Source organism: Melopsittacus undulatus, chromosome 6 (assembly GCF_012275295.1).
Source record: "Melopsittacus undulatus isolate bMelUnd1 chromosome 6, bMelUnd1.mat.Z, whole genome shotgun sequence".
In the NCBI taxonomy this organism is placed as follows: Eukaryota; Metazoa; Chordata; class Aves; order Psittaciformes; family Psittaculidae; genus Melopsittacus; species Melopsittacus undulatus.
The window spans coordinates 49726090-49741744 of record NC_047532.1 but is presented as its reverse complement, the minus strand read 5'-3'; the positions used below and the strand labels follow the sequence as shown (position 1 = coordinate 49741744).

General features: G+C 38.0%; 1 protein-coding gene across 3 annotated transcripts in view; it reads right to left on the bottom strand.

Annotated features, from left to right (window-relative positions):
* Window positions 1-15655, bottom strand: part of TPR (translocated promoter region, nuclear basket protein) — a 40859-nt gene that overhangs the window by 10293 nt on the left and 14911 nt on the right. For all 3 annotated transcript variants that reach the window (XM_005146516.2, XM_031046704.2, XM_031046705.2), the window contains exons 20-39: window positions 14966-15106; window positions 14646-14814; window positions 14029-14195; window positions 12922-13074; window positions 12110-12226; window positions 10208-10411; window positions 9930-10114; window positions 9305-9452; window positions 8776-8913; window positions 7945-8076; window positions 7546-7676; window positions 6970-7180; window positions 6459-6605; window positions 5845-6043; window positions 4970-5175; window positions 3617-3678; window positions 2497-2705; window positions 1920-2192; window positions 950-1098; window positions 5-88 (exon numbers count right to left, since the gene is read on the bottom strand). In XM_005146516.2, coding sequence (XP_005146573.2) covers window positions 5-88; window positions 950-1098; window positions 1920-2192; window positions 2497-2705; window positions 3617-3678; window positions 4970-5175; window positions 5845-6043; window positions 6459-6605; window positions 6970-7180; window positions 7546-7676; window positions 7945-8076; window positions 8776-8913; window positions 9305-9452; window positions 9930-10114; window positions 10208-10411; window positions 12110-12226; window positions 12922-13074; window positions 14029-14195; window positions 14646-14814; window positions 14966-15106 — 3225 coding nt within the window. The remainder of the gene's footprint in view (window positions 1-4; window positions 89-949; window positions 1099-1919; window positions 2193-2496; window positions 2706-3616; window positions 3679-4969; window positions 5176-5844; window positions 6044-6458; window positions 6606-6969; window positions 7181-7545; window positions 7677-7944; window positions 8077-8775; window positions 8914-9304; window positions 9453-9929; window positions 10115-10207; window positions 10412-12109; window positions 12227-12921; window positions 13075-14028; window positions 14196-14645; window positions 14815-14965; window positions 15107-15655) is intronic.

The following is a 15655-nucleotide window of genomic DNA, read 5'->3' as shown; positions in this document are numbered from 1 at the left end:
TTACTTCTCCAATTGAGTCTTGTGAGTCTTGATTGTATGTTTGAGCTTCTACCTCGCCATCAGTGCTCTCTTCTGCTGTCACTTCCTCCTGAAAGAACATGTATTTTTCTTGTTTAAAACATTCTATTAGCCCTACAGTTTGGTTCTTAAACACACGAAGGTTTTCTTACTTAAAAATAAATTTAAAAAAAACCAAATAAAAATCCTTTGCACATAAAGATCATGGGCAAAATTCTGTTCCCATTTTACTATTATTCCTTAGCTCTGCTTTTATCTAGCACTCCATTTCTCTTTCCTGGAGAAATGCAATTTGCCCATTCAGTCCACTGGGCCTCAGTATCTCCACATTTTTTCAGGACCAAAAAAAGAACCCTTAAGGTTTTACATTCCACCTTCATCCTCTCAGCTAATTAAGTTACAATATTCTGGGACAATTTTGCTCCCCCTTTTGATATGCAATATCCCTCTTGTACAGTTAATAGAAAACCTTTGACTTGCTTGACATTATTCATGAATTGCCTGCTTGAGGTTCTGTCTCAAGTTCATTCCTTTCTTGCAGGACATCCCAATTACCTCACACCAACAATTTTGCATGCATTTCCTGTAAGCTTTTCCATGGAACTCATCTTTGCTTCATGGCATGCCTTCAAATATACTGCATTCTATTCCAGAGTAACTGTAGATAATGACCTTCCAGACAACACTGGAAAATTATTTTAACATTTTCCTCCTCAGTTCCAGGATATGGCCCTCTCTTTTCCATCCTACAGTTCACCAAGATTTACATCAGTCATTGCAACTGGCATAACCTCTGCCTTTCATGATACCCAAACATAATTGCTTCCTCCCCAGTAGATTAAAGTCATGTTAAGAATTAACTGACTTGCTCTTCCCATTAAAATCTTCCAAAGGGACAGATTAAGTAGTAGCATTTTATGTTCTTGCAAACCTCTGGTCCAACTCTCTGTATGTTTCTCAGTTTCTTTGGTAGAGGAACATCCACTGTTTCCTCTGAAATTTGGTCTGAATTTTCCACAGTGTTATCCTCCTCTTCCTCTCGTGGACGTTTAGACAGTGAAGAACTTGGGGTAGCTGAAACTTAAAAAAGCCTCCCAGTTATTTTCAGAACAAAAAACATACAAAACAGAGTATCAAAACTTGTTATTTTACTCTGGAAGATCACTTATTTTTCTGCACTGAATAACAAATGGAATCAGAAAGAATCATCCAGTGCCATTTTCTGGGACATAAAAACATCAGCCTTTTCTTACAAGTCTTATACTCTTGGACTTAGATTCACAGCCTAATTAACCCCAAACATAAGCTCGGGGGTACAACTACAATATTTTTTCCAACATCTTTGCCTCTGACAAGTGCACCTAAAAGCTGAACAGGGCATCAGCTGGGAAACAAACAAACAAAAAAGCAGTTTACTGAAGTGCATTCTGGGGAGTAACGTTCTACACCAAAATCCACACTGCATAGGGCAAACAAACATGCAACAGTGTACCACACTGAGTAGCTTTAGAATTTTTCTCTATATTTTGTATTCCAGCTTAAGTAGCTTTTTGTGACTCCTCATGACCTGGCTCCAACACTACCATAGTTTCAGAGGCAGCAAGGTTTAATGCATTAAATCCCAATGCTGCCCTGGATAGATAAACAAACATGAGGTTTTAGTTTTGTACTTTAAGAAATGCAACAACAACAGCATTCCACAAGTACCATTTCTGAAAGCTCAGGAAAGGAGCCCAACCCCAGAATTTTGTAAAACCTACAATAAATTAAAGGGGGGGGAAAAACTAAAACCCCAGAAGAACAAATTCTTTTTCTGAAGTTAGGCCTGGTTTGACAACGGTCCTAACAGAGCTACTTAAAATTAATTATTCAGAAAGGCAGGCCTATAAAATAAAACCAACCTGTGCCAAACACTGCTGTAGAAGTGGAGGGCCTCTCTATTTGAGAGCTCTGTACAACTTCTACAATGGTGGGGGATGGCTCCTGATTAGCAGGCTCAATCTGAGGATGACTTTGCTGAGTGGGCTGCACAAAAGCAGTCGCCTGTGTCTGCTGCTGAACAGTCAAGATGGGCTGAGAGAGAGATGTCTGAACATTAGGACTAGTGGAACGCACAGACCCACTAGCGCTGCCAAAGACTGGAACGTGCTCCACAGGTCCCTCTGATTGCATAGCTGAAAGGCAAACAGTAGCATTTTCAACTGTCTTCATATTATCTAGTACAGTTCACATTTCAGAATGCACTAATTAAGCTGATTTAATGTGTTGCAGATTGAGTTAACATTAATTATATCCATCCTCAATTGAGGAATCATGAACTTTGTTGCAAGAAAAATGGTCACAAAAGTGCAATACTGGAAGAGACGCAGGGATAAGAAAACTATTTAAGGTATGTTAAAAGTAATAATTACCAAGACTTCAAAGCAAAGATAGCATTTATGATAGCTGTAGATCCTTATACTATACTAAAATGCTTACCTTCCTGAGTCTCCACCTGCGTTGTAGGCATAACTGTGGCTGTTGGTGTAGTGGTAGGATTAGTGACAGTAGCAGGAGTAACCATTGGACGGATGCTAGCTCGTGGAGTAGACTTATTCCCAGCCATTGCAGCAGCAGTCACTTTACTTGGAGTTGACACAACAGGAGTTGGTTTAATATTTGCTGTTGGTGGATCTGAAGTGCTAGCACTGAAAAAGAGGGTATCATCTTCATCATGGTAGTACAGAAAGCAAATGTTAAAAATACCAAATGTGAATATATTACTGCAGCCAGGAATACTGATTTTTAAAGGCTTAAAATTTAAAAGCCTGCCAAGGGAATCATGAATTATCTTCCCAAATTTGTTTATAAGATTAAAAAGAAGAACAGACACACTATGCCATCAGCAGCAATTTGCCCAACTTACAGGTTTGAAGTGTTTCTTCAAAGGTAATGAACTAGAAATCTGTAAGCAGATCAAAAGGAGCAGTGCACAGCTTACACTATTAGATGTGCTGGGTCCTTATTACAGTGAGTAATACATCTTACACTAGAACTGATTCACTCAATACAGAGCAACATCATCTCCTGGTTGAGACAAAGATCAGCCAAATTTTAGGAGGCATCTTTGAAAGCCTTGCTTTCAAGAGGATGCTACCATAAAAACGGAAAGGGAATTTGTTATCTAAACTTAGTAACACAATAAAATTTAGCACTTAATCATTTGACTATTTTATCTGTTGTTAGAGCTGCCATCTATTTAGTCCGTTTCTTATGTTTGAGATTCTTGCATATGGAAGATCCCGCCCCAAAACAAAAATGGTTAAAGGTAAAACCGTACAACTTCAAGAACCTTGAAGCTGGAAAACATTTAAAAGACATGTTTTGTGTTTCCTAGACACCATACCCCTGGTAATTAATATGACAATTTAATAGCTGAAAAAATTAAATGTAGCTAAGAAAACAGAAGTAACAGTTATGTCAATCAGTATCTTCACAGTTGCTTAAGAAAAGCTGTGGAAAGCCAGTGGTTTACTAAAAAGAAGAGCAACTGGTAAAGACAAAACCAAGAAATGCCAACCACAGAAAGTCTGCAAAACCCCCAAACCCTTCAACTCACATTCCTCTTTCACCTGAAGCTGGAGTAGACTTGAGTGAGATTTGCCTCTGCTGTTCTGGGACCTATTAAGTGAGAAACAGAAGTATCATGCCATATACAAACAAAACAGCATGCAATCTGGTAAAATACTTCAGCAACATCTCTTTAATAACATTAATTTCTCTAGCAGACTTGTTAGAATACCTACTCAGACTCAGTGGTTATTACAAATTCTCCAAAACAAATCATACCAGTCATATCAAGAATTTAAACCAATTCTGTAATTGAGACAAGAGCACCTAGAGGCCATTATATTGAATGCATGGATAAAAATACAAAAATGCAGAGCAGAGTGCAAACAGTGCAGTTGGCAGATTTACAATAAGTGATACAACATTATACTTGTTAGCACTGGGAATTCTGACTATGGCAGTGTCCTGGTTTGAGCAGTAGCAGTCATTTTTGTCCTTCTTGGTAGCTGGTGCAGTGCTGCGTTTTGACTTTCAGGCTGAGAACGGTTGCTGATAGCAAGCATGTTTTGAGTTACTGCTCAAATGTTTGGTTTGTCCAAGGCCTTTTCTGAGCTCATGCTCTGCCAGAGAAGACGGGAGGCCGGGAGGAAGGAGAGACAGGACACCTGACCCAGGCTAGCCAAAGGGGTATTCCATACCATAGCATGTCATGCCCAGGATGTAAGCGGGAGAGACCCGGAAGGGCTGGAGCTCTGGGGGGATGAAGGAGGTATCGCTTGGTGCTCAGTCGGGCAGAGTGGGGTGAGTTATGGGTCGGTGGCTGGTGAGGTGTTGTATTCTCTTCATTTGTTATTGGCTTAATCATTACTATTTGTAGTAGTAGTAGCAGGAGTGATTTGTGTTATGCCTTAGCTATTAAACTGTGCTTATCTCAATCCGTGGGGCTACATTCCTTGGATTCTCCTTCCTAACTCTCTGGGAGTTGGGGGAGCGGGGGGGGGGGGGGAGTGAGTGAACGAGCTGTGTGGACTTGATTTAAACCACGACAGGCAGGAAATACGTTTTACACTAAGTTCTGAACCCCTGCTAAAGCCAACTTGTCCATTTACAAAACCAGGGGACAGTGGAATCTGAATAAGTGCAGTTTGTTGAGATCATCGTTAAAGTGTTGGGAGTCCTAAAATAAGAATTTCTATCTGCTATTCAGGATGCTTAAAGAAAACAGCTTCTTGTAAAGAAATCCTGAGCATTAACTACTGTAAACACAAAAGTTGGACAGTGGTGCTTAAATGACACCTGCAAGCAACATAGTCAACTTGTGGCTACAAGCTACAAGTTCTCATTCAGCCATGAGACATGCAACTGTTTTTCTCTCGCACAGCTAGCTAAAAGGATTTTGTACCTTGTTTGTAGACTCTGGTGGCTCATCTCGCTGTTCATGGTGTCGCTCTTGCTGCTCTCTAAGCTCTCTTTCTAGACGACAAATTCGACCTTCATACTGTGATTTAAGTGCACTCATTCGCACCTCCAATTCGGTCTTCTGCTCTTCTAAAGAGCTGCTCTTTTGCTTCCACTCTTCATTTTCTTTTGTTAGCTGTTCTTTTGTACCTGATTAAAACAGGAAAGAACTCAGTCTTGCCACTGTGAAGCTGCTTACTGACTCTCTACATGCTGAATACCTGGCTGTTTTAATGCATTACTAAAGTATTTTTAAATGTTAAAAAGGTTAAGCTATCAACAGAGGATTTAGAGGTAATTTTAACTTTCACATGCCATTTTTATATTTAATTGCAATTAAATGGAAATAATAATGCAACTAACAAAACGTAGTAGTCACAAAAGAACAAGATGCTTTCGGCAAGCTCTGACACCATCATTTCTATCAACATCAATCAAAAATAAGGAGGCAGTATGTTTTGCACCTGTACATTTACGGAAGGCAAGAGAGAAGAGTTACCTGAGCTGTTAGTAGGGTCAGTCTGCTCTAATCAACAGAAGGATAAAAAATGGCTGTTACCACGCTGGCTTGCGAAAACTAAGCAAAACTTTTTTTACCTCCAGTGTACAGTTCAGTACACGCTTTCATAATCTCCTGAAGGAATCAGAAATTTATTTTTTAGAACAACTCCTATAACATCTGAACTAGAAAAAACTTTAAAGTAAAATATGAATTAGGCCATATTTTTGTATTTAACATCCTGTCTAAACGCTTTTCCATAGGATAAATAAAAAACCAAACTGAAGACGACATCTTAAGGACAGAAAAAAACATAATACCAGCTAACTGTGCAATTTTCTGCTTGGCTGCAAGCAATGTCTTCCTAGTTTTCTCTTCCTTCTCGGTGATCTGTTGCCTGAGCTGTTCTTCCTGTGTAGTCTTCTCTTGCAGATCTTGATGAAAACGAGCAAGTTCTGATTGTAGCTGTATTATCTGCTCCTGAAGATTTCTAACTTCAGCTTCCTTTTCTGCTATAGACTAGAAAGAAAGGGAAAGAGAGAGAAAGATTGAAAGAGAGATGTTGCAACTATTGGCCATAACTAGCTACTTCGGCAAACAACGTCCAAGGACCTAGTATTAGCTGGACACTGTATTAAGGTTAAAAGGCTTCTAACCAACAAGAGAGTCCAGTCCTCCCTGAAAATAATAGTTGAGAGAGTAGCATTCTCCTTCCCACTTATTTATTCCAAGAAATAATGTGACAGACTCTACACACAGGATTTAAACCAGGTTTAAGGCCCCTCTCTCCCAAGGTTGAGGCACAAATAGTTTAACTTACATATTTCTGTGCATAAATGTATACACTCACAGTAGAACACCCTCACATTCTTTGGTTATGCATTTAAGATTGCAGTAGAATACAATACTCTGAAACTGTTCACTCCAATCTCACCTTTTGTAAGCTTTCAACCTGAGTCTCCAAAGTCTTTGTCTTCACTTCAGCTTGACTGAGAGTGTCTTTCAGCTCTTGTACTTCCTGGAGAGAAACTTGTTCTTCTTGTTGTTCTACAAAAGACTGAGTTGATGCTTCAGCAACCATCTGAAATATATCAAGAAGTATCAGGCAAAAGGGTACTATCTGATTAGAATGTAATTTTTTTCAGAAGTTTCTTTCGCATGCAAATTGATTGTTCAAAAAGTTCTGGGCAAAACCCAGGGATTCTAATAACCATAAAGTTAAGAATAGTGCAAATTATTAAATTGATATGCAGCTTATGTTTCATCGCAGCTTGAGCTAACAGCAGAATAAATTATATCGTTTTCTGCTTTTCACAGGTAAGCGTACAATATTATACTAATGGAATGTGAAGATCATTAGTTAGATTATATAGACAGATTAGATATGACTAAATGGAAACATATATTTTCAATAAGCTTTTTCTTTGCTAAGAAATTGCATCTACCTTATCATGCTGTGCTTTCAGCTCCTCATATTGAGTCTTGTATCTGCGACCAATTTTCTTGACCTGTGTTATTGTTTTCACTTTTTCTTGTATGTCAGCCACTTTAGCATCTAGCTCTTTCTGCAAAGTATCCTTTTCTGTTCTGATTTTAGTCACTTCATCCTTAAGGCTCTGAACAAGGTTCTGGCTTGTAGTCAAGGATGCATTAGTTCTAAACAAGAGATTAAAGGAAGATGCAAATGAGATGTTCAAAATAATCAACACATTTCAATATTTCTTTTATGTGATATCACAGGCACTATCTATAGTGAATTATGTTTTCTAGGATTTTGCAGTACAAACGAGTATTTGTAAAATACACATTCTAAACTAATGTATTGTAAAGTAACAAGTTCAGCTAAAAGACGACTTCTGAACAATTCTGACAATTTTGCTTGCATATTACCAAGCTACAGTAAGAATAGCAAAGGTTTCGTAGTTCCATGGAGACAGTGAAGAAATTACAATTCCAGATACAGCCTTATTTAAACTATTTTGCTTTGCACAGAACTTGTTAGTAATTGACTGATACCACACCTGGCTATTTCTGCTTTAAGCCTTCCTGTTTCTTCACTCATTTGTTGTATACGCTTTGTGTTTGCCTCCTTCTCTGAAAGCAGCTTGCGATACTCTTCGAGATCGGTGTCCTTCTGTTGACTTAATAAATGCTGAAAGATTGAGAAAATAGTTTGCACTTTTGTAAGATGATTATACAGCCGTATCTAGAAAATGTCTTTGAATTAGGGCTACTACTTTCACATTTTGATTCTGAATGCCTGTGTATCAGAACAGCCTATTTTGAAGCTGCATAATCAATGCTTTATAATTCAAGTACACTTCTTGGCTCACTGTTGTTTTTAAGAAAATTTAGAATTTATTTTTTTTTAGTTATTTCATTTCCCCCTCAACTTCTCTTTGAAAACATGCATTCTCTACCTGTGTCCGGCCTTTCCAGCGTTTGACATCTTCCTCCAACAGCTTTTTCTCCGCCTGCAACATTCCACTTTTCTCACTCAGTTCAGCATTAGACTCTTGCAGAGGCAGAATGTCTGCCTCAAGCTTGCGTACCTGAAAAAACACAACAGGAGAACTCTCTGGATCTTTCAAGACTGAAGGAAATTGAATATGGTAGGCCTTAAACAAGGATAGTAAAGAGAGCCAAAGAGAGCAAAATCAACCTTCAAGAAGCCCTGATAAAGGTTCTTTTCCAACTCTCTGCCTTTTAGTAGCCAGCCAGGGGCAGGGAGAAGGACAAGGAGCAAGAGCAGGGGATAATCCTACAGAGAGGAACAAAATATACATACAACTTGACAATCTTAGATTCTCACTCTTTGTACTCTGGTACAGGAAACAGATTATTAATTACATGTTAGAAGCCAAGCAACAGTGCACTGGATTCCATTCCACTGGTGCGCAGAAACAAGAAGAGACAGTATCTTCCTTTTAAATTCCTAATAAAGCTGTGGTCTGCTTTATTCCTGTGCCACTTAAATTTATCTGCTGATAATATATCCCTGTTACTGGTATACATCTAGGCAAGGATAAACCTTGATTCATTTAAATGAAACTGAACTTAAAATTTTCCAGTGTTCTAGACAGGACCTATGTCTTCTAAAATTCTAAAGGGAAAAGCTTCTTCATTTGTGTATGACATACAGGAATAACGACACTCTAAATCACGTACTTAGTGTAATTAGCAATAATATATCCAGACACTAATTCATCAGCTTGAATATCTAAAAAATTTACATGAACATCAGTACTAACCTTTGCTTGAATTTGTTGTAGCTCTTGCTCTAGCCTCTCCTTCTCTTCTCTTAGCATCTTGTTGGTCTCTATCAGTACATTCATGGTCTCAGTTTTTTTCATTAATTCTTCATGCTGTGCAATGGTTTTTGCTGTTACCTTTTGAGAAGATTTAACTCAATCATTTGTTTTGCTTGCACGTACATATATACTTATCCGGATCTGGCGTAACACCACCTTGGAAAGCTAGTATGGCGTTCATTATCTCACATGTACTTCAAAACAAGTAAATATCACTTAAGAAATGGGGCTAGGGAAAAAAAAAAGAAAGTATCTTTATTTTCCCTATTTATTCAATTCTGGAATTGTCACATGGCTTCACAGGACTCCGAAGAAGATTCTCCACTTGGCTATATAGCAACCCCTATTTAAAAGCTCCCGATTCTTCCAAAATTTCATTTCTGGGCACAGGCAGCAAAGATAAAGCCCAGAACATACAGAACAGCCCTCTCTACTTCTTGAATTCATAAGCAATAATACCCAACCATACCTGCACCTTCTCCCTCTCAGCATTCAGACTGTCTTGCAGCTCCTGGAGTTCCCTTTCCAGGTGCTCCACTCTCTGACGATAACGCAAACTCTCCACCTGGGCCACCTCAAATCTAGTTTCTGCAATCTCCTTTTCTCGACGTATAAATCTGCAACATGAAAATAAACAACACATCATGTCAATGAAAATGCAAGACAAAGCATTATAAGTTGAAGCATCTTTTATCTATAGGTCTACTCAGTATAGAAATAGGTTCACAAAGATAAAAAATCCTAGATAAATCTTCTGGGAAATCTACATAAATCCGCTAAAAACCACAATGAAAAAAAAATCACCTCTATGAAACTTTCTTGCCAATCACATTTCCTAAAATCTGATTTAGCTTCCTGACTCACAGTTTTTCCTATGAGTAGAATGTCCTGTATTGTTACTGATGTAGTACAACCACCTACTGCCTAGCAAAACAGTGCTAAAATGTTATGTTATCAATCACAGAATACCAAAATGGAAGGAACCTGAAGGGAAATATAGAATATAGAATATTTTCAAATATAAATTAATACAGAACTAATAAATGGCAACTAATTTACACTCACTGAGGGAAGGAGCCCAGAGATAAATTTACCTAAGAATTTCTAAGATCTGCTCCTGGGATTTGCCTTCTTCATTGAGAGAAACATTTACTGCAGTTGGCATGGCTTCTTTCATAGAAGTCACCATCTTATCACTCAGACTTTCCAGCTGTTCGTGTAATAATCTATTTTGTTTTTCCAAATCCTCACAGCGGGATGCAAGTTTTGAAGCTTCATCCTACAACAAAAATGTTCAATAGATATGAGGCCTGTGGCTGAATTTCTGTTAATTAAAAATAACAGAACACTGAAACCATAAGAACACTCATACCTTGATCATTCTCTCTCTCTCTTCCCAGGAGGCTTTGCACTCTAACAATTCAGACTCAGCTTTCTGAGCAGCTTCCTCTAGTTGCTGCCTTACTGCTGTGTTCTTGGAAACTTGGTCTTTAATAGCCTGTAATGCTTCAACATCAGCAGCATGAAGCATTAATTCCCGTTCATATTTATTTTGAGCTTCAGAAGCCATCTTTGCCTGTGGAAAAATATATAAAAAATAAGACTTTATTACCTTTAACGTTATATTTTTTATACGTGCAAAGAAATAACACCCAGACCAGCTTAAAATGATTCCCTTAAATTCTTAAGAAAAATCAGAATTTTAAATAGGTCTTTGGGTGGCCAGAGGTAGCAATTCACTAAAAACAATTAATTACACTCCCCAATCAATTTTTTTACATAACAAAACAGACCACAGAAACAGTGATCCTGTTTTCTTAAACGTGACACAAACTGTGCTTGATGCGAAAATTTGTAGTCAAAGTCAGTTTAGAATCACAGAATCATAGAATAGTTAGGGTTGGAAAGGACCTTAAGATCATCTAGTTCCAACCCCCCTGCCATGGGCAGGGACACCTCACACTAAACCATAGCACCCAAGGCTCTGTCCAACCTGGCCTTGAACACCACCAGGGATGGAGCATTCACTTCCTCCCTGGGCAACCCATTCCAGTACCTCACCACCCTAACAGTAAAAAATTTCTTCCTTATATCTAATCTAAACCTCCCCTGTTTTAACCCATTACCCCTTATCCTATCACTACAGTCCCTGATGAAGAGTCCATCTCCAGCACCCCCTACAGGCACCCTTCAGATACTGGAAATTGCTATGAGGTCTCCATGCAGCCTTCTCCAGGCTGAACAGCCCCAACTTTCTCAGCCTGTCTTCATATGGGAGGTGCTCCAGTCCCCTGATCATCCTCGTGGCCCTCCTCTGGACTTGTTCCAACAGTTCCATGTCCTTTTTATGTTGAGGACACCAGAACTGCACACAATACTCCAAATGAGGTCTCACGAGAGCAGAGCAGAGGGGCAGGATCACCTCCTTTGACCTGCTGGTCACACTCCTTTTAATGCAGCCCAGGATATGGTTGGCTTTCTGTGCTGCAAGCACACACTGCAGCTGCCTCATGTTCATTTTCTCATCAACCAACACCCCCAAGTCCTTCTCCGCAGGGCTGCTCTGAATCTCTTCTCTACCCAGCCTGTAGCTGTGCCTGGGTTTCCTCCAACCCAGATGTAGGACCTTGCACTTGGCATGGTTAAACTTCACGAGGTTGTCATCAGCCCACCTCACAAGCGTGTCAAGGTCCCTCTGGATGGCATTCCTTCCCTCCAGCATATCAACCAAACCACACAGCTTGGTGTCACCAGCAAACATCCCACTGTCCATGTCACCGACAAAGGTGTTAAACAAGACTGGTCTCAACACCGATCCCTGAGGACACCACTCGTTACTGGTCTCCAGCTGGACATTGAGCCATTGACCACAACTCTTTGCATGCACCCATCCAGCCAGTTCTTTATCCACCGAGTGGTCCACCTATCAAATTGATGTCTCTCCAATTTAGAGACAAGGATGTTGTGTAGGACAGCGTCAAACACTTTGCAAAAGTCCAGGTAGATGACATCAAGTGCTCTAAAATAGTTGTTAGTTCATATTACCACTTTCACCAGATACAAAAACAAAGCATTAAATGAGCAGCTGTTCACAAAATAATGTGCTCTTTCAGCACGTGTCTTGTCTCCAAAAGTCCCTGATTAGCAGTACTATCTTCAAAAAATGTTTTGAGTTCAACTGAGAAACTATCAGTTGTTTAAAAAAAAAATCTATCACAAGTTTACTACCTCTAGCTAAAATAGGCAAATACTACAAATACAAATTCTGCCATACTTGTTCCTGGCAGTCACGTCTGGCTTGCTGTTCATTATTTAAAGCTGTGCTGGCTCTCTGAAGAGCTTCCTGAACTTCCGACTGCACAGTTGACAGACTCTTCTTTAGTTCCGATAGCTAAAGTGACAGTGGAGGGAGAAGAACAAAAACAAAACTAAATAAAACAAGAATAAAACCAATATTAAATGGCAAAGTATTTTACAGAGTAGTGAACACAGCAAGGATCTGAATGCAGACCATCAAGAACAATGTAGAACCAAAGGGTGGTTATTTTATTATTTTTAGATTAAAATTAGTATTTCTTTTAAAAAAGGGAAATACTTTCAAGATTTTGACTTACTAATACACAGAACTCTTTTCTGGTAAAAAGATATTGCTGTTATTTCAGAGTTGGGCCTGCAGTAATTCTAGCTGCAGTCATCTTGTTTCTTTCAACCTCAGTAAAAGCCCAGATATAAACCAGACAAATAAGGGCATTGCCCACTCTAAAAGACATACATGCTACAAAGCTGGTATTGGGTCATGTTTGAAATAGGGTTTTCTGAAACCTTTCTCACAGGCTTTTACTCATGTTTTTTCTACAGACTGCTCAAAGTTCAGCAAGATAGTGATAGCTTAAAATACACAATCACCCTAACGAAGTGGTAAGGTTAATGTACTACTCAGCCTTCTGTACATTCTAAAAGGTTTAGTTTGTGACACTACAGTACTGTGGGGAAAAAGAAAAAAAGCAGTTTATGGAATTATGTAAAAGCACATTCTTGTGGACTGTCTGCAGGTGAGTTTAAAGGGAGGGGGCATTCAGTGCATACCTGTTGTTCCATACTCTCCACAGCTTTACGCTTCTCCTCTCGCAGTTCTTGCTTTTCTTTCTCTGACTCCATCAGGTTCTTTTCTAGCTGTGCTTGATACTCTGAAGACTCCTTCAGACGAGCTTCAACTGTTGCACGAACTTCCTCTGTCACCTTCATTAAAATCCGTAAGAGATCAATATGTTTTCCTTTAAATATGATAGACTAATGCAAACCCAGTATTTTATTAACAATTTAAAATCAAAATAGCTATTCTCAGCATCTCATTTAGAACAACACTGAAGATGTGGAGAATCATGAATAACATTGAATTTTTTTTTCCTTCCCCCATTTCCTCCATTCAAAGCTGTAATACCTCATGAAGTACACCTAAGAGGAGTTTAAGGTGACTGCAATCAAATCTGCAGTAGTTAGGGTATCTCTATTACACACTAGAATCTGTAATATTGTTAAAGCATACTGATCCACAATGAAATTTTTACAGTAACAGAACAGAGACAGTCAGAGAACTTGGATACTAGCCAAACAGCACTCCACTGTCCAGTGACACTTTATTTTTGGTAGACAATAAGAATTCTTTTCCCCAATCTACCTTATTTTGATATGCTGTGACTTGGAAAAAGAGGCTTCATTCTGTATTATCCTGGTGGAATGTATGAGAGATTCTCAAGCTTTTCCCATTAATATCACATACAGAGTTTTCTTTGCTATCAGTAAGGTCATCAGCAATGCAAGAAGGTATGAATTTAACTGTTTTTGATTGAGAGCTACATAGTATTTTTAACCATTGATCAAAGGGTTATAACAAGCAAGAATTTAAAAAAGTCAAATCTCCTCTTTCAAAGGAGGACATTGGCAGAACACAGCCCTGAGCAAAATTTACAATCCAGCATTTTAAACTTTAAAAGGTATAGCGTTTTCATGATTAAAAGCTTTCTAAAATATGGTCTAAGTACATTATATTATAATGTCTTCTAAACTGACCAGCTTTTTTGTAATTCCTTTAAGTCCTACAGACTGTACTGTAGTACAAAAAAAACACCCCAAAAAATAAACCCTTTCATTTTGTTTCTTGTTTTTCTCTAATAAACAATGGTAACTACTTACTTGTTTTTCCTTATTAAGGGATTCTTCTAGACTAAGAACCATGGCTCTATATTGTTCCACATTACTAGAACTAGTCTTGAGTCTCTCTCTCAGGTCATTAACTTGTTCCTCAGCTTGTCTTAGTCGACTTACAAGATCATCCACATTTTCATTTGTACTAGGCTGACCTATAATATTAGAATACATTCATTAACTGATGAAGTTTAATTCAGCTTTTTAAACCATTGTTCTGTTAAAAACTAAAATCCAGTAACATGAAAAGAGTATCACTGCCACAAAGCTTCTCTAAATTATCAGCCTCAACCACAATAGTGGCTTACAATAAAATTGGCTATTTAAAAATAAGGAACCTAATAAGAGTTCAGTTCTTTCAAGTAATAAGGGATCCATTAATAAAAGTTTTGCTCTATTTTTCCTCTTTGTCAAAGGCTGCTTGGACATGAATTTCACTTAGCAAATAATCCTGGTTATCATTTGTTCGAATATGTGACTTTAATAATGATGAGGCTTATTATTTAGTGTACTTTCCTCCTAATTCTAAATTATGACAAATTTTACCATTCTACAGACAGAAATATTTGACATAAAGAGAAGTTCAATGTGGAAAAATATCTTACCTTTCCCTGGAGCCCTCTGTGATGACTGAGATGTTAACTGAGCCTCTGTATTGTTAAGCTGCTGTTTCAACATCACAGTTTCCTTCTGGGCATTCTTCAAAAGTTCCTTCGTGTTAATGTGACGGTTTGTCTCAGTCTCGAGTTGCCTCTTAAGATCAAGGATATGAACCTGAAAACACAAGGTTCTTAAACTTGTAATTATTCAGAAATGGCACAAAGACTAGCTATGTTTGTAAGTTTCACAGATGAAAAACAATGCACTAAGCCATAAAACTGTGGCTTTATTTTAACTGAAATAAGTTTATTATATTTATACTTACCTCTTGATTTTTGGTAAGGGAATGTCTTTGTTCCACCTCACTTTCCAGTTTCTTCTTCAGCTGAGATATTTCACGCTCTAGTTTTTCTATCTGACTATTGAGCCTTTGTTTTGTATCTGTCTCAGACTTCTCCAGTATTCCCTGATAAAAGACCATAAGACACAATGCTTACAATACACTTCAGTAATCTATAAAATAATTACTGCAGGGAGCAAACAACAGTAGGCAGATAGAGAAAATTACAGAAAGTAGCACTTAAAATCTATGACTTAGTTTTGAAAGATTTTTTAGTAATATTGATAGTATTGTTAGAAAAAAAAATCTATTATACATGCAATGTAATTCCTGGGATTAAAGAAATACAAAAGATCTAGCTCAGAAACAGAATTCCATCACATGATAAAATGTGCAACCTTAAGTATTTATACTATGAGAGTCAATATACCTTACAACAGAAAATATGAAAGTATACATACACCCTAAAATACTAGAAAACTAAACTAACAAGGCAGCAACTAGTAGATTTTGCTGTTATAAAAATTCATACATAGACTTTTTAATTTAATTTTGATTCCCTGTTTTATTTCTATTTTATTGTGAAAACCCTTCTCAACAACTCAAAATCTTCAGGACTTTGCCCAAGTAAATAACGGAGTATCATATTGTAAGATAGGAATAACAAACTTGCTT